We start from the raw sequence: 21,065 nt of genomic DNA on the forward strand, positions 1-21,065 counted from the left end.
ACCCTCTTTATTTGTTGCTGTCACGTGATTTGTAACTACTAAGAGGTGGGGTGGCGGTAGACTTTGGTGCTTTGGTGCTCGGTGGTTCATGGTCACGTTGTCCTCGCTGGCGATAAGTATGATCGTCTTCGTCGACCCTTCTCTTTTTCAGCTGCTCCTTGTCATCTGCTATCTCATCCTTTCGTTTCTTATCGTTCGTCGTTGTATCCTTGGCAAAGGACAGTTGTTTTGATGATGATGATGATGTCTTGGAGGAAGTGGAAGAGGACAGTTGTTTTGATGTTGATGATAAACTAGTCTTGGGCTTCGATGGAGAAATAAGCCTCCTCCTATTGCTATATGTTTGCTTCTCTCGGGTCTCATTGTCACTCTCCTCCTCGCTGCTGTCCTCGTCGTCACTACTATCACTATCGCTCTCGTCGCTTTCAACAGACGCTGTCTTTGCTCGAGCGTGATGAACTGTATGATTATTCTTGGACGATGATCCAGACTTTGAATTGCCATTGGTGAATGACCTGTTGTTGTTGTTGTTGCTGTTGTCTCTCGAGGACTTTGCCGAGCCACCACCAATTGGCTGTCTAAGCTTCAGTGATATATCGTGTTCCTCTTCCTCCGCCTCTCTGTCATTCTTCTTTGACACTTCCTTATCCTCTTCCTCCTCTTCATCAGAGCTATCAACACCTTTTACAACATCCTCCTCTTCGTCATCGTCATCTTCCTCTTCTTCTGCAGCTTGGTCTATTATATGTGATTGAGACGTGGCAAGCACGGTCAGAGAGAGCGCATGCGGGAGCATGTCAATAATCGGTCCACACATAACATACCATTCAGTGACTTTCTCAACTTATTAATCGAATCGGTTATGGTCAATCGTGGCTCCTTATCCTTCTGTCTGATGATATGTATCAGCTCCTTTGTAATCAACTCGCCAGCACTGATCAGGACTTCTGGTTAGTTCTCATATCCATCATCATCATCACTCCGCCACGCCACTCCACTCCACTCCACTCCACTCTCTTTCCAGCCAGCCAGCATATACATACTATTCAGTCTCCTTGCGCAGTTGCAAGAACATCGTTCTCTTGTTGATGTTTCGATCCTTTGCGTATTGTTTCAGCATGCTCGACGCCTCTAGTCGTGCTCTTATATCCAGCTTGAGACGGTCTTGTGCTCCATTCTCTATCATCTGATTGGCGATGATCGACCTGATCCTGTCAAACGTTCCATTGCTCTTGAGCATCTCAAGAGTCTGCACCGACGTCTGTTGGTAGAACTGTCGCTCCGTGACCGACAGTGACTGCATGATGGCGTCCAGATGGTCGACTGGCTCGCCGTCTCGTGGACGGTGGCCCGGCGCGACGCCAGGATGTCCGCCGCCGTGAGGCGTGTGAAGCAGGGGTGGACGATAGGGCATCGCACCGCCTGGGGGTGGTGGCCCGCGCCCGCTCCATCTCTCCTTATACTCTCTGTCGCGAGGCAGACTGTCCCTGGGCACACTATCCCTTGGCAGACTGTCACGATCACCTGGCAGGTAGTGTGGATCGCGCGAGTCCCGCGGCGTCCACGGACGTCCGTCTCTATAGGCGTCTCTGTATCTGCCTGAGGGCAGTGGGGGCAGGGGCGACAGTGGTGGAGGCGGCCGCCTATAGTCGTCGTCATACTGTCTCCCAGCAACACCACCGTGCTGATATCTACTGCCGGCGCCGGCTACGCCAAAGTAGCCCATATGGGGGCCGGACAGCGGCAGTTGTGGCGGCAGATGCTGTGGCTGTTGGCGCACAGGCACCGGACGCTGCTCACGACTGTCCCACTTTGACTCCTTTGCAGGAGGCTGAGGCGGCAGCTGATCACCGCCGCCCACACTAGGCACAGATGACGAAGAAGACGATGACGATCTCAGCTCAGGTGTGCTGCTCACCTGCTTGTCCCATTTGCTCTGTTTGACAGTTGTTGGTGTTGCTGTTGTTGTTGTTGTAGTTGTTGATGTTACTGTCGCTGAGTTGTTATTGTTGTTGTTGTTGGTGGATGTATGAGTTGTAGTTGTGCCTGCGCCAGCGTTGGCGGTCGTCCCTGAAGTGGCAGCACTATTCGTGGGGGGACTGCTATTGGTCGTCGTCGTCTCTATCGTTGATGACCTAGTTGTATCCTGCAATAATTGTATTGCAGGTTGTGATATTGTTGTTGCTGCTGATGCCACTGTATTATTGATTATTGTTGTTGTTGTAGTTGATGTAGTTGATGTTGTTGTTGCTGTTGATGATATTGATTCGATGTTGCTCATTGCATGACATCATTGTTGTTGTCGACCCTTCTAAAATATATATATTATATAATAGTTAACTATTATCTCAATGTTTGTTATAATCGTGATAATATATTGTTGTTTATGTGAATGAGGTATATATATATATATTACTGTTAGAGATAAGAGTGAGGGATTGATTGAATGAAGAATGAAACGAATGTCGATTGGATGTGCTAACATTCAAATTTGAAAATTTGAAGTCTGTTGGGTTGTCGCTGCACAACGATCAGTTCCAGCTCAGAGTATTATCATCTTTATTCGTAAAGTTAAGTTTGTTTGGGATTGAATGGTGAATGATTGAATGATTGATTGATTGATTGACACATATATGGATTATCGACTTGATACCATTTGATCAACTCAGGAATACGGCATCATTGGTGTTCATATCCCATTGCAATATCTGGCAGTTCTTAAAGTATGGTAGCTTCTTCTCCATCAGATAATAGAAGAACTCAGAGTGACCAACCACCGCAATAGTGTTCTCCTGACGTGCCATCAGCCATGCCTTGAACTCATCCATCCTAGCCTGTAATTGATCTGTATATTAAGATTGATTGAGTATGGGTCAGTCAGTGAGTGAATGATTGGAATGATCCCAACAACGACAATAACAACAACATACCTAAGTTCTCTTTGTATCCAATTGTCTTAAAGTACTCTTGTGTATCGATGGACATGTCGTGCTTGAGCTCCTCGGGCAGATACCACCAGCGCTCTTGGATGTGAGAGAGGTCAAAGTCTGGAAACTCTTTCTGGACGATGGATCTCTCGCGGCCAGTGTCATCGCTGGTCTGTACGTACTCGGAGTGCAGTGTGATCACCTCCACCTTGAGCGCACGCTCTTTGATCGCCTTGGAGAATCCACGTCGTGTAGTGTCGAGTGCGCGACTCAGTGGCGACGACACCACCAGCTCGATATCTGTAAGTTTGGCAACGTGGTCGGCCAGTGAATTGGCCTGCTGCTCTCCTAGCTCTGTGAGCATGGCATCAAACAGGAATGGGTCCTTCTTGTGTAGTTGGTATGCAGCATTGAATGTACTCTGGCCATGGCGAATCAAATAAATACGCTTATTATTGTTGTTGGTGTTGTTGGTGTTGGTGGTGTTGGTGTTGTTGTTGCCGCCATTGATAGCGGTTGGTGAAGTAACATGTGATGCGCCATTCAGGCCAGAGATCTCTTGTGCAGTCATTATTATTATTATTATATAAGTGTAATAGTATATAGAGAGAGAGAGGGAGGTAGAAGGGGAGAGGTGGGGAGATGGGGAGAAGGGAGAAGGGAGATAAAGAGAATATAGAACAAAGAGATAAAGAGATAAAGAGAGAGATATAAAGAGATAATGAGAGAGATGTATGTATTACAACAGAGAGTGAAGTAGGGATAGAACTAATGATGAAGAGTACACAGTCATCACTTCATATATGAATGAATGAGGTGTTCCACCCTTCAGGTGCACCAACCTTTGATGGGTTAGTGGGTGGTGGTACTCAGGATCGGTAACACCTACCACTTTACATGTTATGTTGTCGAAGGTGAATGTGGGGGTTAGGGTTGGCCCTGGTTTGGTTATTATGAGTGTGTGAGTCGAAGGGCTTCAGACGATCAACCGAATCAAAACCGAGAATAGGCTCTCCCCTCGATGATCTGAACTTTGCAGGGTCTGTCGTTTGCAGAGACCAAATAAGGACCTATGATCAAACATCAAGCATCGGTACCAAAGAGTCAGATTAATAAAACAAACTTATTAACTTTTAGATTGATGAGTGACGAGATATATATATATATTATATATATACACTCGTATTGGATTAGTTTATTACAGTTACAACATGTATTTGGATTAGATAGTTTCTATTTAGATTCCAATTGAGCTGGTAACACCATCAGCAAAAGCGATAACAGTACCTGCAACTGCCTTGACAGAGGTGGTGATACCCTCAACTGCTGGTGAGAGATTCTCACCAATAGTCTTAACAATACCAGACGTGTTGTTTGACGATTGTCCAAATGATGATGAGCCAGAGCTCATTACTGAACCATTGCTAAAAGCAGAGGCGTTGAAAGAGAGGGAGGTCATGGATTCTAAAATATTATTAAAGTAGTAGTTGAGTTAGAAATTATAATTCATTTCCAGAAATGATTATTATTATTATTAAGTTACTTACTGATGATAGTCATTTTTGATTGATTGATTGATTAATTAATTGATTAATTGATTGATTTGATGATTTGATAGAAACCATGGTTTTAACTATTTATAGTTAACTTTGGATTTATATTTTGATTAATTTTAATTTAATTGTTCAAGGAATAATAATTATTATTGATTTGTTTGAAGTATATTTGTGTTAAACATATACAGATACTACTACATTCATAAATCTCACCCCCATTAGTCAATTAATCAATCGTACTAACCCACAAACTGTCAGTCAGATTAACAGTAATCAATCAATCAATCAAACAGATACCCCTATCAAGCTCACAATCATCCTACCCCATTACATACAATCTTTACACTCGGTCATATGACAAACAAGACTTATTCCGCACTCTCTTCCTATTATTTATATCAAATAATTAATGTAGTGTACATGATGTTACTACCAATTAGTACATCATATCATATCATCTTAATCATTCTATCACATGATGATTTGATTGGTGAAATGATTGATTGATTGTTTGATTAATAGGTGAATTAGTGTAGTATAGTTAAATTCAGTGATTTAATTAAATTGACAGATTGATTTACAAATAAATTAAATTGAGTGGTAATTTGTCTTTGGAATTGATCCAGATTATTTCAATTTGAATATTGTCCCATAAATAATGTTAATTTCAGAAACAATTGATTTTGGCGCCAAGATCTTGAATTTTTGGTCAATGAATGAATGATTTGAAATTGAGTAAGTGAGATCATTACATGTATTAGAGTAGAGCCAAACAGATAGATATATATATACACACATGACAACATATAATAGTAACAGTAACAATTATTATGATGGTGGTGGTAGTGTAAGATCATACCCATCATCAACATCAACATCTACACTTCCACGCACACCCAGTCGTGTCAACAACAATGCCTCGTCAACGTCGTCATCTTCATCATCAGTCTATCGAGGTAGCTCAAGCAGCGTCAATGGACCATCACAACCTTTGCGCAACCCTGTGAACAACAACAGCAATAACAACAACAATGAATCTTCGCTGTTGTTTGGCAACAACGATTCAACAATCTATGATGGCTCCATGCCAGGAGGTGCAAACATTGACGAATCAATCAACATCCCCTTCACCCCGATAGCACCCAATCGTGCTGCCAACTTGTCATCATCAAGGAACAACTCGGCGGCTGCATCGTCTTCGTCGTCGACCAGACGTGATGACCCCTCGCCCTTATCATCATCTCAGTCTCGCGGCAGCAGCAGCAACTCAAGATCGAACAACCTCTCATTTGCCAACACATCAACAATCAATGGTGGTGGTGATGATGACCTCAGTCAACTGATAAACTCTGTGAAGAAGACCTTGAGGGAGGACCCGCAGCCAGGCAGACACTACATCAGTAGCAACAGCGGCAACAACACGTCTACAGCATCAGCAACAGGAACAGGAACAGTACCAACTACTACTACAACACCAATGTATTCATCATCAAACACAACTTATGACAAGTCATCTTCGTCACCTGTGATGGTCGGGGACCAGAATGACATCAACAACTTGACAAGCTATCCCGTGGAGTATATCCGTCAGCTGGAGGATCACTCAAGAATGATGGACGATCGTATCCGACGACAACAGCACAATGGCATCGATGCTAGCACTGTACCCGTACTTCCATTCAATGTTGATGCCAACTCACCACGAACAACCGCCACAACTACACCCACGAGCAACAGCAGTGGTAGCAAGTGCGAGAAGTGCCCACGACTTGAGAGACAGATCGCAGAGTACATCAAGAACTTTGAGCAGGAGAGACAGTGGCGCGAGCAGGTTGAGCGCGAGCTGGACCAGGCGCTGGCCGAGAAGGCGCGTCTGGCAGAGTACAGCAGTCGCCTGCCTGATGAGCTGCGCTACCTGTTCGAAGAGGAGAAGCAGACCCTTGTAAATAGTCATAACAGAGAGTTGGAGACATTGGAGCGACGTGCCAACAAGTTCAAAGAGAGCTGTGAGCTGCTGGTGCCCCACATGGTCCAGTACGACGAGTTCAAGAAGGAGACGGCCGAGCGCGAAAGGAAGCATCAGGAGGAAATGGCGACCCTGCGCAAGCAGCTGGACGAGGAGAGACAGCAGCGCACATTGGCCGAGGAGTTCAGCCAGCAGCTCGAGACACTGAGACGTGAACACGAGTCGCTGGTCAAGAGGGCGAAGGAGATGCGTCAGGACCTGCTCAAGGCCAATGAGATCATCAAGAAGGAAAGGGCGGATGCGGCGCAGGCCTTGCAGAGTGATGCCGCTCAGTTCCAACAGATCCTCAAGACGAAGGACCAGGAGTTGGCAGGTCTGCAGCAGAAGTTGCGCAACAAGGATCAGGATCAAGTCAAGATGCAGAGGGACATGGAGTCAATGAAGCAAGAGTACCAACAGAGGCTCATCTCCAATGATAACCAATACCTTCAGTCGCAACAAGCCAGTGAGAAACAGATCAAGAGTTTGATGGAACAATTGCGAATCCAGCAACATGTGAACAACTTATCATCGTCATCCTCTTCATCCTCATCATCACCTACACAATCAATGTCACAATCACAATTACAACAATCACAACATCAACTTCCACAACAACTTCCACAACAACAATATCGTCAACAACCGATGCAACAACAACAACAACCTCAATCACCAAGTCCATCCATCAACAACAGGAGTTTGGGTATGAGTAGCTTAGGAAGCACTTATACACCACCAAGGATCACTCCAATCTCCACCAACCTACCACCAATGTCCTCCTCCTCCACAGCATCAAGAGGAACACCATCACGTTGATCATTCATTCAATCATTCATTCCCCTTTGTTTATATGTTTAGGGGGTTGTTGTAAACACCAACCAACCAATCAATCAATTGAAGATCTGATTGGCACACTGGAACTCCCAGAGTCTAAATAAAGATATACTCGCATATGCCACAACATGTTGTGTTACCAACAACACACGCCTTGCTTGCCACTCAATCAATCAATCAGTGAAGACCACATGGCAGAGGTGACCTGACCGTGTCGTCCATACCTAACACACAACCATCATCAACACTCATTCAATCATTCGTTCCAAGTACCAAACACAGCCCTCACCTCATCTCATCAACACAACAACATCTATCATTCAAATTTCAAACGGACATAAGACAGGTTATCTAACGGACAAAGAGAGGTCAATTCAAAATTTGAATTTGAATTTGCGCACACTTCACACAGCAATCACCCACCAATTTAAATCATATTAAATAGTTGTGTGTAACGGATCTGATTGAACAAAAGGATGTGCTGCTGAGTGATTGAAAGGCTTCATTATTCATTCATTACTACCTACCTACACCTACACCTACACTTGACTTTATTCATTCAATCAAGTCAATCAATACCTCCACCTATATTTCCTTCTTCGCTCACTCATTCATCTTGCGTTCGATCAATCATTGATTGACTTGGCGCACTCAATCATCACAACAATCGTATGTCCATTCAATTCAATCACATTACCAATCACATTAAACATGTTCTAACACTCAATCACTTACTCACTCAATCATTCAATCAATCAATCAAAAAAGACGGAACTATCTTAACAGACGCGTATAATTAGACGAAGGAACGAAGAAAGAATCAAATCAATCAATCAATAATGGCTACAATGAATCCTCTAAAGATGTTGACCAGGTCACATACTGTTGCACTGCCCACTGATGAGAATAAGGTGCCCGGTAAGACCATGGTCTTGGAGAAGAAGTCCCTCAAGACTGCACGTGGTGCACTATCTGAGATCACAAACAACACAATCATCCCCACGGGCAAGTCCAGCAAGTCCATCCTCACTGTAAGTCCATATGACCATCCTTGTCCATGTCCAAGATTACTAACATTCATTGTCCTATCTTCCATTTCCCCTCCCCTGCCCCGCCTTGCCCTCGCCCGCAACCCGATCAGACCACGACTATCATGCCAAAGATCACTAGAGCCAGGACTGATATGACTGGAATGAGAGCTGCCAATCCAATACTCGCCACCGCTGCCAATATGATCAGCCAACAACCACAAAAGTTCCAAAAGTTGGAGACGAACCGTGAGCAACCAATGTTGATCGATGAGTATATGGAGGATGATGACACCATACTCCACGACGACGTCCCAATGGTTGAGCCAGAGCAGCCCGAGAACATTGACCTCTACGATGCCCACGATCCCCAATGTGTCGGTGAATACGTCAACGACATCTTTGCCTACTATCGCCAAAAAGAGGTATGTTATTTGTTGTGATGGAACTATTCCAGCCCCCCCGCCCAACAACAACACTGACTAACACTCGATCAATTTTGAAGATTATTGATAAAGTAAGTCCAACTTACTTGAAGGACCAATATCACATCAATGAGAAGATGAGAGCTATATTGGTGGACTGGATGATGGCCGTGCACGTCCGCTTCAAGATGCTGTCCGAGACATTCTTTTTGTCGGTCAACATTGTGGACCGCTACTTGGAGCTCGTCCAGATCCCGATAAACAAGCTGCAGATCGTGGGCATCACCTCGATGCTGCTGGCGGCCAAGTACGAGGAGATCTACTCGCCCCAGATCAACGACTTTATCCAGACGTCGGACAACGCCTGCTCGCATGCCGACGTGCTCGCCATGGAGCGCTCGATCCTCTCGACGCTCAAGTTCCACTGCTCGACCGTGACGCCGCTGCACTTTTTGCGCCGCTTCTCCAAGGCCGCCGGCAGCGACAGCCGCACCCACTCGCTGAGTAAATACCTGAGCGAGATGTCCACCGTCGAGTACAAGCTGCTCAAGTACGCGCCATCCATGATCGCCGCCGCCTCCATATACGTAGCCCGTCGCATGACCCTCAAGTGCGGCCCCTACTGGAACGTGACGCTCGAGTACTACACCTGCTACAAGGAATGTGACATCATTGCCTGTGCGCAAGAGATCAATGAAGTCAGGAAGCGCGAGGACACCACCTCGCTCAAGGCCACCAAGAAGAAGTACCAATCGCCCAAGCTTATGGAGGTGGCTTTGATCCCTCCAGTTGACTTCTGAGCATCTGGCCCCGACTTCCCCGAGTCCAACTGTCCAACCAACAACCCTCTCCACGCGTAGAGACGCGCCAGTCGAGTGCGCGTCCATTTGTCATCATTGTCCCGATTCCTGTCCCCCATCACAACCATCACCCTCCACCAACATGTTTTATTTATTCCCCAGCCCAGTCCGCCGAGTTGGCCCACCCACCCCATTGACCGAATTGAGGAGCAATATTGGTTGGTTGTACAGTACCCACCATCACCACCACCACCATCACCATTGTTTTGTTCTTTATCTCATCCCCTTATTCTTAGGTGTAATAAGGATGTCATCTTTCTTGTCTTGTCTCGTTATCCAAGCTCAGCCAACACGCTCATCATTCACTCAATCAATCATGCAATCAATCAGGCCAACCCAACTCAAAATACACATACACAAACAAGGGCACTCAAGTAATCAATAAAACAACTTACTCTTAATGTCAACATGTTGTTATAACTTCATTCATTCATTCATTGACTCATCCTGGTATCCCAATCAATCAGAATCTGTTTCGTCTTTTCATCCCACACTCTTGTGTGAACATTCATTGATTCGAAAAGTTCAAAGAATCACTTTGTTTGAAATTGAACCAGCCACGCCACAAACAAACCAAAGAGTTAGAGAGATAAATACACTCTTTGACATTGACATTGTACATAATATAACACAACATACATTAGTAGTAGATAGATATAGATAGTAGTTGTTATCTTGGGGATAATGGATAGCCAGACATCATTAAAGATTGCGGTTGCTACTGCATCAATTGCCATCTCAACATTGATAGCAAAGATATTATATAATAGAGCAAAGAGTAATAGTACATCAAGTACATCAGATATACCTGAGAAGTATCCAGACGATTGGAATGACTTGTTAAAGTGGTGTTATCAATCAGATTATGTATGTTCATTCATTCATTCAAAGGGGCCCAAGGTCCAGAGGTCTAAGGTCCAAGGTCACTAACCCATTCATTCATTCATTGATTCATTCATTGGAATATAGGATAGTATATTCAAAGTTATAAGTGAGGATGATAAACAAACAAAGAATGACATTAACTTCTTGGATGCCAACAAATGGAATGCTCTCCATGTTGCCGTGTCAAGAGGAAGCCATTCAATAGTTGACCTATTACTTCAGACACAGATCGCTGTCAATGCTCAGAGTATGTATACATCCATACTATCAATCAATCACTTGCTCAAACAATCACTCACTAACTCAATCAATCAAAGATGATAAGGGATATACACCATTACATATTGCCGCATGTAATGGATTGTTGGCAATTGTAAAGTCATTGTTAGCTAAAGAGAACATTGTGATTGATATTGCTGATAATCAATTGCAGACACCTTTGTATATGGCTGCATCGAATCAACATATTGATATTGTAGAGGAGTTGTTGAGACCTCTGGACACGCCAGAACAAAAGGAGTTGGTCAATCGCTTCACAACACAGGGCTCCACGGCACTACACATGGCTGCACTTCGAAAGAACATCCAGTTGATGCAACTGCTGATTGATCATGGCGCCGACCTCGATGCCATCAAGAAGGATGGCAGCACGCCACTGCACATCGCCGCCGTCGTCGACTTTTACGAAGGCATCGAGCTGTTACTCAAGAATAACGCCGACCCACACATCACCAATCGCTTTGGCAACTCACCTTTACACGACGCGTGCATCAAGTCCAACCTGTTTGCTGTGCGCAAACTGGTGCTAATGTGCCCCGAGTTGGCCAAGCTTCCGGACAACGACATGTCCACACCACTTCATCTCTCGTGCAACTTGGTGGCTGGAACAATGGAGAGCCATCACGATGTGATAGAGACATTGTTGGCCGCGGGTGCCAACATCAATGCCAAAGACACTGGATCGGCCACGCCCCTACATGTCCTGTGTTGCAACGGTAGCAAGGGAGTGCCTTTGATCCAGTTCCTCCTGGACAATGGCGCCGATCCAACCTTGGAGAATGCCAGTGGCTGGACACCCCTGCATCATTGTTACAATCAAGACAATACTGAGGCGATTAGTATCATCAGAGAATGGTGCCAAAAGAAGTGTCCACAATTCCTCGACACGTTTGACGAGAAGAAACCAAGACAACAACGTGAGGAAGCCAAGGACGAGGTGACAGAGAGTGGCCAGGCACGTCTGGAGCGCGTTGCTCGCGATATAGCTGACGGCAAGATCAAGAATGTTGTATTCTTGTGTGGCGCCGGTGTGAGTGTGAGCGCAGGCATCCCCGCCTATCGCACTGAGGACGGCATCTACAAGCGAACCAAGCAGTTCCAGTTCACTTTGGACGCTGTGGTCAACACGCCCGAGACATTCTACGATGGTATCAGGGAGTATTTCTACCCTGTGATTGCTGGTGACATCAAGCCAACCCGCACCCATGACTTCATCTACTCGATGCACGAGCGTGGACTGTTGCTGCGCGACTTCACACAGAACATCGACCTGTTGGACGAGATGGCTGGCATCCCCGTCGACAAGATTGTTCATGCCCACGGTTCGTTGGCCAACTGGCTCTGCACGGGCTGTGCAAAGGAGGCCGAGGCCAGCGATGTGTGGCGCGAGGTGGGCCGCATGAGTCTGCCCTATTGCAAGCACAGACCGTGCCGCGAGATTCTTCGACCAGACGTTGTGTTCTTTGGTGAGGGTTTGCCAGCACGCTTCCATCAACGTGCCATCTCAGACCTTAGACAATGCGACCTGTTGATCGTGATGGGCTCATCGCTCACAGTGTACCCATTCGCTGGTCCTTTGCAATGATGTGTCGTCCAACACACCTAGGATACTGATCAACGCTGAAGCGACAGGTCCATTCAGAGGAGTTAACGATCTTGACCGCAAGAAGAGTGAGAACAACGACCTGGTAGTTGAAGCCCGTGGACCAAGAGACGTCGTCATCCTCGGACAATGTGATGATGGTGTGGAATATCTGTCAGACATCTTATTCAACAAGCAGCAGCAGTAGTGGTAGTAATCCAGTTTGAATGCATGGAGCCATGAGTTACTCACTCCTTGATCATCTAAGGACCCAATAAAGGGGAAGGATGCCCCTGGATTCAATGGTTGATCGGACAATGTATAAATTTAAATGACTTTTAGACCAATGTTGCAAAGGACAGGGTCTCGACTGACACCAATTGTTTACCCTCTCTTCATACTAGTACCTTCTAACGTTAATCGAATCTATTTATACATTGTGGATTCAATCAAAATCAATCAGTTGTAAGGTCCTCCACTCGAGTGGTGGTTTTGAAGTTGGACCCAACCGCGATATTTTCCTAACTAGTAACCCATCATTCTTTGCCCAACATCTGGTTTCACGAGGCGCCAAACAAAACCCGAAACGCTTCGAAACCGTCTCATCATTTATAGACTTTACAGTAATCATGTTAAGACATGTGAGGTGCAAGTGAACTTTACCGGACACATCGATTACTTAACCTTCCACAGAGGACATTCAATCACTTCAATCACTCATTCAATCAATTATACATATTTATACACCAAAGAATGAAGTTATCAATTCTTATTGTTTCTGTATTATTTATTACTGTCAACATTGTTGCCGGATATAGAATTGGTCAATCTGTTGACTATACTGGTTGGGACCTCTACTTTGCTGATGAGTTCAGTGGTACCTCCCTGAACACTAGTGTCTGGAGAGCTGAAAACCTGGCTTGGCCATACAGTGGTCAACTCGAGTACTACTCACCAGCCAACTGTCGTGTCACTGGAGGCAACCTTGAAATGACCGCCAAGAAGGAGATTGTTGGAGTAAGTATCTTAACCCCCTTCTCGCCCTAACGGAACCCAAACTAAGCCAACATTACCTCATTCTAGGGAAGAAACTACACCTCATGCCGTATCTCTACCGATACCAAGATGTTCAACTTGACCTATGGAAGGTTTGAGGCTCGCATGAAGCTTCCAGTTGGCAAGGGATTCTGGCCATCATTCTATATGTTTGATAAGCGTTCAGAGAAATGCAATGCAACCAATCCATCAGAGTATTGGGAGATTGATGTTATTGAGAACGTTGGATTCAATGACAATGACAACATCCATGGTTCATGGTGGTATGGACCTGCCACATGTCAAGATGCTGACCAGAAGATCGTCACCAGAACATCAACCATCTCCAACATTGACTCTGCTTTCCACATTTACAGTGTGGTATGGGATGTCGACTTCTTGATGATGTATGTAGTATAACTCTCAATCAATTAATCAATCAATCTATACCCAACTAACATGATCATATCTCAGCATGGTTGACAACATTCCATATTTGATTGCCAACAAGACCGCCAACATTCCATTCCCAAACAATGTACCAATGTACATGATCCTTGATTTGGCAATTGGTGGTGCATGGCCAGGTAGCCCAGACGCCACTACTATCTTCCCTTCAAAGATGATCGTTGACTATGTACGCATCTATAAGAAGAACCCTAACGTCCCAGTTCCTACTCCAACTCCCCAGCCATCACGTGCACCCTTGCCCACCTACGTTTACGGTCAGACTGTTGACTACACCGGATGGAAGTTGACCTTTAACGAGGACTTCAATGGTACTTCAATCAACAAATCTATCTGGACTGTTGAGAACCTCGCTTGGCCATATGGTGGAGAGCTCTCATACTACCAACCAGCCAACTGCCGTGTGACTGGTGGCAACCTTGTCATTGATACCAAGAGTCAGACTGTTGGCGACCGAGCTTACACATCATGCCGTATCACCACCAGGAACAAGTTGAACAATCTCAACTATGGCAGGTTCGAAGCAAGAATGAAGCTCCCATCTGGAAAGGGTCTGGTACCATTATTCCAACTGTTTGGTATTGAGGGATACCAAGACTGTCTCCAGCCATATTGTAGGTTGTTCAATTTGATCACTAATAGAGAGAACATAACTAACATAATTGAATGAGCAGATGAGTTCACTGTGATGCAGAACCAACCAGCTACCAATAATATTGATAGCCATTGGTACATGGGTTCCGATTGTAATGCTGTACATGGTGGAGAGGGTGCCAACACTGTGAACAACGTTGGTGGTTACCATCTCTATTCTATGGTCTGGGACTATAACTTTGTCATGTTGTAAGTATATCCATACCATCTTGATCATATCATTAGCTCACTAACTTATTCAACACTACTACACTTTAGCATGGTTGACAATGTTCCCTACTTGATCTCCAACAACAACCCAGGATGGACATTCCCCAATGATGCACCATCATTCATGGTACTCCAGACCTCTGTTGGAGGCAGAGCTGGTGCACCAGATGCCACCACCATCCTCCCAGCATCAACCTATGTTGACTGGGTCAGGATCTACCAGAGAGTCTAAGCAGTCCACACCAGACGCTCATTCACAATAAACGACTCGTTGTTTATTCATTTCATCTATATGTACATGTACTATTACTATAACTACTATTACTACAACTGCTACTACTTTCCAAGTATCACCTGCATGACCTTTGACCTCCTCAGTCTCTTGTAGTGCGAGGGGAAACGATGTTTGAGAAATAGGAGTGTGGACGGATCGTTCATGGCCTTGAGTGTCTTGATGTCCTGATGATCGATGGGTTCATCCGACGTGACGATACCATTGTCCAACAAGTACTCGGCCACTGATATTCGACACTTGAGTAGAACACTTCGGAATGTTCTCGAGCCAAAGCCCTCTGTCCTGTTGTTATGTAGAAACTCGACCACGCGTCTATGTCCATTGATCGCAGCTGCGTTCATTGCCACCTTTGTCGCGCCCTCCGTTCGATTTAGATGTAGGAATGACACAACCTCGAGATGTCCCTCCACACTAGCCATGTTCATTGCATTCGTTGTACATCCCTCTGTTCTATTATAGTGAAGGAACTTGACAATTTCGACGTATCCATTGAGTCTGGTTCATGTATGATCGTTAGTTAGTATGAGTGTGGGACGATCAATCAATCAATCGACTTACGAAGCATTGTCCATGGCATATGTACCACATCCTTCGGTTCTGTTGTAGTGAAGGAACTTGACGACGTCGAGATGACCGTGGGAAGCAGCCAGATTGAGTCCCATGACAGAGGTGCCCTCGGTTCGGTTCTTGTGAAGATATTCGACAACGTCCAGGTGTCCGTTGGAGGCTGCCATTGTCATTGCCATGATGCTGCAGCCTTCTGTTCTGTTGTTACAAAGATATATTACATTTGGTAGGTTACCAGCCGATGCGGCATGGTTGAGTTCGGAGAAGGTGAAGGGAGCGCGGGAATGCTTCGACATAAACTCCATCAGTGACACTGTTCCTCTCGCAGCAATGTGTGCCAGGACGATGGAGTTGTAGGGCTCCGTGCGATTGAGTGCCAGGAAGCGAATGACATCCTCATGATTGTTCTGTGCGGCCAGCTCCATCGCACGGTACACATAAGAGTACTGCGGCATGGTGTTGAACTGCTTGACATAGTCCAGTCGGCCCTGGGCTGCGGCGTCGTCGATGAACGCGTGTGTGGAGAAACAGACACAGCGTCGGGGGATCAAAAAGTCCACGACGTGCCATTGGCCCGCCTTTGTTGCCGTCACAAGCGAGGTGCACGTGCATTGATTGGCGTCGTCCTCAAGTATGAGCTCGAGCACGCCCACGTGACCACTGCCCGAGGCGATCTGCATCAGGTCCTGCTTGAGCAGGGTGAACACCTTGGGCTTGAGAGTCATGAGTAGACGCAGGGCCTCGACGTGGCCGCCCTTTACAGTGGCCACAAACTCTTGATAGTAGAAGTCGACCATGTTCTTCTGACATCGCTTGAGGAGGTAGGTCATGACGTCGACCTGGCCCGCCGTGCATGCGTTGAGGAACGTCTGCTTGGTGTAGCGCTCGCGTCGCCGCTCGTGGAACAGACGCACCACCCCCAGGTTGCCAGAGAGCGCCGCCGCGTCCTTGGCCTCGAACGTCCATTTGCCAATGTTGTGCTTGTGAAGATACTCGAGCAAGTCGAGATGTCCGTTGGTGGCGGCCTTGCGTACCGCCTTTGACGAGCAGCGCAGCGAATGATTGCGCTCCTTGAGCATCTGTCGAAAGTAGATCAAGAAGTGTAGACGTCCACTCGCACACAGGTAGTCAAAGGTGTCAGGTGTGTCGGCCAGGATGTTGAAGTAGCGCTGTGCCACCGTGACAAACAGCTGGAAGCAGCCACTGCGCTTGCAGAGATGTTTGACGGCGCGTCTGTTGAATGAGAGTGGACGGTTGTTGCTCAACTTGTCGGCCAACAGTGCAAAGTGGCCGTTGACACACATCCACGCCACGCAATCAATGTCGTCGTAGCGATATGACGTGGCTTTGTAGTTGGCATACTGCTTCTTGCCCCTTATCAACAGGCTTGAGAATATCATCTTTCTCAAATAGTCCGATCGCATCACTGTGAAGAATGGTTGATCTATTGCTGTTGTCGTCGTCGTCATCATCATCGTCGTCGTCGTTATCGTCGTCATTGTTGATGATGATGATTGATCTGGACATGTCAATGTCGCCAGCGACACACTTGGTTCAATTTCAATTGACATTGACGACATGTCGTCTTGATCGTAATATTGGGTCCTTGTGGGCTGCTGGCTAGTTGTCTGTATTTAACAATGACTACTGAAATTGATTGATTGATTGATTGATTGAATGAATGAATGATTATTAGTGTCCACTAATATAGATGCCTAGGCTTTGTTGTAATTGTGTAATTGTGTGATTGTGTTGTGTTGAATGAGTGAATAGAATTCAAGAGAAGTGAAGTGAGTGGATGGTCCACCAAAGTCACACTCACACACCAAACCTTCCATCAGTCTTCACACACTACCTCGCTGCTCATTTGACGAAGATGTGAGGTAGTGTTGATTTTGGACAACACCATCTGGAAATATGGCTCCAATGATAATATTGCTATTGTCCATTTGGGATCTGTTTATTGGGATTACGATCCCGCCATTCATGAATGCGAACATTGCGCTCCTCAATCAAGAGCTTCTGTAACAAACTGATCAGTTTGGATCGACGTACGAAGCCTGCGTTGAGTTTGTAGGTACGAGAGGATGAGTGGAAAATAAGGGACCAATCATTGTCCACCTTATATATCCTTTGTTCATCGAGGAAGTGCACAAATCTTGCATGTTGATGAAGTGTGTCAGCGATGTGATGAGCTCGTGACTCCCAGTCGTCCAGTAGATTGTCGCCATAGGACATTATATTGATTGAGTTCACGTGCATGTTAGTAGGCAGCGCATGTTGGTAAAGGTCCATCATCATGACGTCTGGATTGTTGGAAGTGGCTGCTGGTATTCATCGTCTAGCAATTGTCAAACCCACGCCACGAAATGATGGAATGGTTCCAAGTGAAGAATATTAATATCAAATTCCCATTAAACTGATTTGATTATTGTAACCGTCATTCAAGTGTTTGTATAACCAACTGAACAGTTTGGACCGATGGATAAAGCCGGCGTTGAACTTGTGGTCACCGGCAAGGAGCCTGAGCGCTAGCGTCCACTCACTGTCCACCTGATATATCGATCGTTCATCATTGAAGTGTACTGATCTCGCATGTTGAAGTGTGTCTACAATGAAAGTCACTTGTGGCTCAAAGTCGAAAACAACATTTTCCCAGGTGGAGTAGCTGGGCAGAATGTGGATTGAGCCAACGCGCATCCCAACTGGAAGCTCAAGCTGGTATCTGTCCGTGATGGTCAGTTGAAGTGAATCGTTCTTCATAGCTGGAAGTGGTTGCTGGTAATGTTCGTCCAGCATCAGCACTTTGAGATTGGCCACCAGTTGGACATCGCTCAGACATTCAACCAATGATTGATTGAAAGAGTATCCAAACTCGAGATGAGTGACCGAGCTGGGGATGGTATGTTTGGCCAACGGTTGATTAAATGCACAGTATAGATCGATGTGTGTGACAGAGCTCGGGATTGAATCTTTGACCAACGGCTGATCAAAGGACATGGCCAGTTTGAGGTGTGTGACAGAGTTGGGGATGACTCCAGGATTGATCGGCAAATTGCTTGCAAACTCCAGCTTGGTAACACTGCTAGGTATGTCACCGTGCTCCAGCTCGTGTGCCATGCCATCCGGCAGACTAAGATGCAGCACACATCTTGGTATCCTTGATAGATCCAATTCATTGAGATGCCAATATGGTGAACTGTAGTGACAGTAGTTGTACAGAGTAAGCTGGGTCAGAGATGCAGGAAGTATGCCGGGCGGTGGCAATGATCTAAGTTGGTTGTGGATGACAAGTGACTGCAGATTGGAAGGAGGGTCACCAAGCCAAATGGAAGAATGACGGGACTCATGGAAGGTGGATCCATCAGGTGTGAAAACCCATCTTGACCTTTCGCAGACCAGTTCAAGGTGCAGCAGAGTCGGTGGAAGCACGTCCACGGGAAGAGGACCCATGATGGAGAGGTACGACTTGGTGAGAGATCTTGGCAGCACACCGGACCATTGCTGCATGACACAAGTACTTTGGATAACGAGGTCAGTGACTGAGTCGGGGATGCATCCCGGTACCAAAGGATGTTTGATGTTATTCAGGTGTAGTGTAGTGACTGATGGTGGGATGACGCCAGGTGCTATGGGGTGCTGGTATGATAGGGGTAGGTATAGGCTGGTCAGCGCTGGCGGGAGTTGACCCACGCCAATGGGATGTTCGGGTTTGAAGTCGAAGTCGATGTCTGTGAGCGTCGCTGGCAGAGAGCACTCTGAGAGGGTTCTTTTGAAGCTTCTGGACATTCTGAGATAGGTGAGTCCAGCGGGCAGGATGCCATCTGACAGATGTTGATTATAATCATTGCCCATTATTACGATGCTGACAGACTGAGGGATGGCACCTGGCTCAATGGCGTTATCAAAGTGGTCACCAAAGACCAACAATGAGGTTGTCTCGGGAACTACTCCTCGTTTGAGAGCATCTTGGCCATCCCACTTGAACAAGTCAGTTGATGTCACTGTGAGAGTGAGGGAGTGAGAGAGCAGCATGATGTTGGCGGTGGTGATGTGTCAGTAGCACTGATGATGAATCTTGATGATGATGATGTTTGATGCTGTTGGCTACACACCAATTACATAACATACATACATTGTATTCCAAAGTACTGGGTCGTGAGTGAACGAGTTAATACATCTTTGTATGAGACCAGATGGAAATGGTCTGACAAAAAGGTAGGCGCAACAGAGGTGAAGTAACTGGCACTGTTCAGCAAGAGGTAACTGTCTCGCTCACGATATAATCGCTTGCATGACATGCTGAGAAAGATACCAGTGTGCAACTTCACTTCTTCATCAACATATCCAATGACCTTCTTGAGCAAGAGAACAGGTAACTTGTCCATTCTATTTCATTCGTTCGTTCACAACTTGGTTGTATCTTGAATATCTGTATCTGAAGCTGTATTTTACAAATCATTCAAAGGTCGCATGATTGATTGAATGATTCCCGACAATTTAGTAAGTATGTTGATCGATCCCTCATGTTGAGGTGTGTCCACGATGTGTGATCGGGAGTCACGGCTAAGTCGACAAGCTAACTCTTCCAAGTAAGAACCCGTTAACAATGTCATATTGATAGAATGAACAATGAAGTTAAAGTCGTCCTATTCATTATATCAATATGACATATGTATCGGGTTCTTAATGAGTAACGGAGGTTGTCAACTACTCTACGTTGGAATCCATCTTCCACTCTTTGAAGTCCTTATCCCAAAGTCAATCATTGAAATATTAGTCATCATATTGTTGTTGTTACTGTTGTTGATTGATGTAACTTTGATGTTGACAAAGGTGCTGTGTTCCAATACGATCAATCAATCAATCATATAAACAAAACAAATAATTATGTATATATATATATCTCCATATTCCTATGCCTATTCTATTTGTGTATCTTTTAATGAATGGTCCGATGAAGATTCACAACATCATCAAAAACAACAACAATAACTTCATCATCAACACTAGAAGAGGTTATAATTATGATGCCTATAGTATCTCTTTTAATCACAACATTAGACACTGCCAGCTGAGAGGGTCCTACTTTGCCAAGGTGGGGTCAGTAGCCTCCTGCATCCTCGTGAAATTTCTGGAGAGGTATCATTGTGTCAATGATCGCGTGGACACTCGGCATTAGTTTTGCTCTTTGATCACTTTTCATGTCCAGTAGGAAACTTACCCTGAAAACTTCGCTGTGAGGAGCTTTTTGACTTTGTTGATCTGTATTTCTCTCTCTCTTTTTGCGAAAGGAAACACCAAGGGCATGCACCTTTGCACTCTTGTCTTTGATTTCTCACACCCTACCTCCGGGGCCTAACACCAACATCAATACCTACTCTGATCTTTTCTAACTCCTTCATTCTAAACAAATAACTTACTTACTTATATATATACATATATAACTTGG

At 45.5% G+C, this 21,065-nt stretch overlaps 9 protein-coding genes across 9 annotated transcripts; 4 read left to right on the forward strand and 5 right to left on the reverse strand.

Moving 5' to 3' along the window:
- Positions 1 to 7: 7 nt before the first annotated feature.
- SAMD00019534_076700 (hypothetical protein) lies at positions 8 to 2,281 on the reverse strand (the record flags this gene model as incomplete). The annotated part of the gene is made up of 3 exons (XM_012897367.1): positions 8 to 738; positions 825 to 934; positions 1,044 to 2,281. 3 exons carry the CDS (start codon positions 2,279 to 2,281, stop codon positions 8 to 10), a joined length of 2,079 nt encoding a protein of 692 aa, XP_012752821.1.
- A 382-nt stretch (positions 2,282 to 2,663) lies between these two features.
- Positions 2,664 to 3,549, reverse strand: SAMD00019534_076710 (hypothetical protein; the record flags this gene model as incomplete). The annotated part of the gene is made up of 2 exons (XM_012897368.1): positions 2,664 to 2,845; positions 2,931 to 3,549. Coding segments are annotated over 2 exons (801 nt in total), but the record flags the coding sequence as incomplete, so codon positions are not given.
- Positions 3,550 to 4,164: 615 nt separating this feature from the next.
- SAMD00019534_076720 (hypothetical protein) lies at positions 4,165 to 4,487 on the reverse strand (the record flags this gene model as incomplete). Its single annotated transcript, XM_012897369.1, has 2 exons — positions 4,165 to 4,391; positions 4,475 to 4,487. The coding sequence occupies 2 exons, from the start codon at positions 4,485 to 4,487 to the stop codon at positions 4,165 to 4,167; spliced, it is 240 nt and encodes a 79-aa protein (XP_012752823.1).
- A 712-nt stretch (positions 4,488 to 5,199) lies between these two features.
- SAMD00019534_076730 (hypothetical protein) lies at positions 5,200 to 7,307 on the forward strand (the record flags this gene model as incomplete). The annotated part of the gene is made up of 3 exons (XM_012897370.1): positions 5,200 to 5,218; positions 5,297 to 5,330; positions 5,384 to 7,307. The coding sequence occupies 3 exons, from the start codon at positions 5,200 to 5,202 to the stop codon at positions 7,305 to 7,307; spliced, it is 1,977 nt and encodes a 658-aa protein (XP_012752824.1).
- An 866-nt stretch (positions 7,308 to 8,173) lies between these two features.
- On the forward strand, positions 8,174 to 9,578 carry SAMD00019534_076740 (hypothetical protein; the record flags this gene model as incomplete). The annotated part of the gene is made up of 3 exons (XM_012897371.1): positions 8,174 to 8,356; positions 8,467 to 8,778; positions 8,859 to 9,578. 3 exons carry the CDS (start codon positions 8,174 to 8,176, stop codon positions 9,576 to 9,578), a joined length of 1,215 nt encoding a protein of 404 aa, XP_012752825.1.
- A 744-nt stretch (positions 9,579 to 10,322) lies between these two features.
- On the forward strand, positions 10,323 to 12,387 carry SAMD00019534_076750 (hypothetical protein; the record flags this gene model as incomplete). The annotated part of the gene is made up of 3 exons (XM_012897372.1): positions 10,323 to 10,505; positions 10,608 to 10,770; positions 10,841 to 12,387. The coding sequence occupies 3 exons, from the start codon at positions 10,323 to 10,325 to the stop codon at positions 12,385 to 12,387; spliced, it is 1,893 nt and encodes a 630-aa protein (XP_012752826.1).
- A 750-nt stretch (positions 12,388 to 13,137) lies between these two features.
- SAMD00019534_076760 (hypothetical protein) lies at positions 13,138 to 14,983 on the forward strand (the record flags this gene model as incomplete). Its single annotated transcript, XM_012897373.1, has 5 exons — positions 13,138 to 13,401; positions 13,468 to 13,826; positions 13,894 to 14,501; positions 14,562 to 14,730; positions 14,800 to 14,983. 5 exons carry the CDS (start codon positions 13,138 to 13,140, stop codon positions 14,981 to 14,983), a joined length of 1,584 nt encoding a protein of 527 aa, XP_012752827.1.
- A 104-nt stretch (positions 14,984 to 15,087) lies between these two features.
- SAMD00019534_076770 (hypothetical protein) lies at positions 15,088 to 17,037 on the reverse strand (the record flags this gene model as incomplete). The annotated part of the gene is made up of 2 exons (XM_012897374.1): positions 15,088 to 15,541; positions 15,605 to 17,037. The coding sequence occupies 2 exons, from the start codon at positions 17,035 to 17,037 to the stop codon at positions 15,088 to 15,090; spliced, it is 1,887 nt and encodes a 628-aa protein (XP_012752828.1).
- Positions 17,038 to 18,016: 979 nt separating this feature from the next.
- On the reverse strand, positions 18,017 to 20,001 carry SAMD00019534_076780 (hypothetical protein; the record flags this gene model as incomplete). Its single annotated transcript, XM_012897375.1, has 2 exons — positions 18,017 to 19,617; positions 19,749 to 20,001. 2 exons carry the CDS (start codon positions 19,999 to 20,001, stop codon positions 18,017 to 18,019), a joined length of 1,854 nt encoding a protein of 617 aa, XP_012752829.1.
- Between the last annotated feature and the right edge of the window lie 1,064 nt (positions 20,002 to 21,065).

This window comes from Acytostelium subglobosum (assembly GCF_000787575.1).
Source record: "Acytostelium subglobosum LB1 DNA, scaffold: scaffold15, whole genome shotgun sequence".
Taxonomy (NCBI): Eukaryota; Evosea; class Eumycetozoa; order Acytosteliales; family Acytosteliaceae; genus Acytostelium; species Acytostelium subglobosum.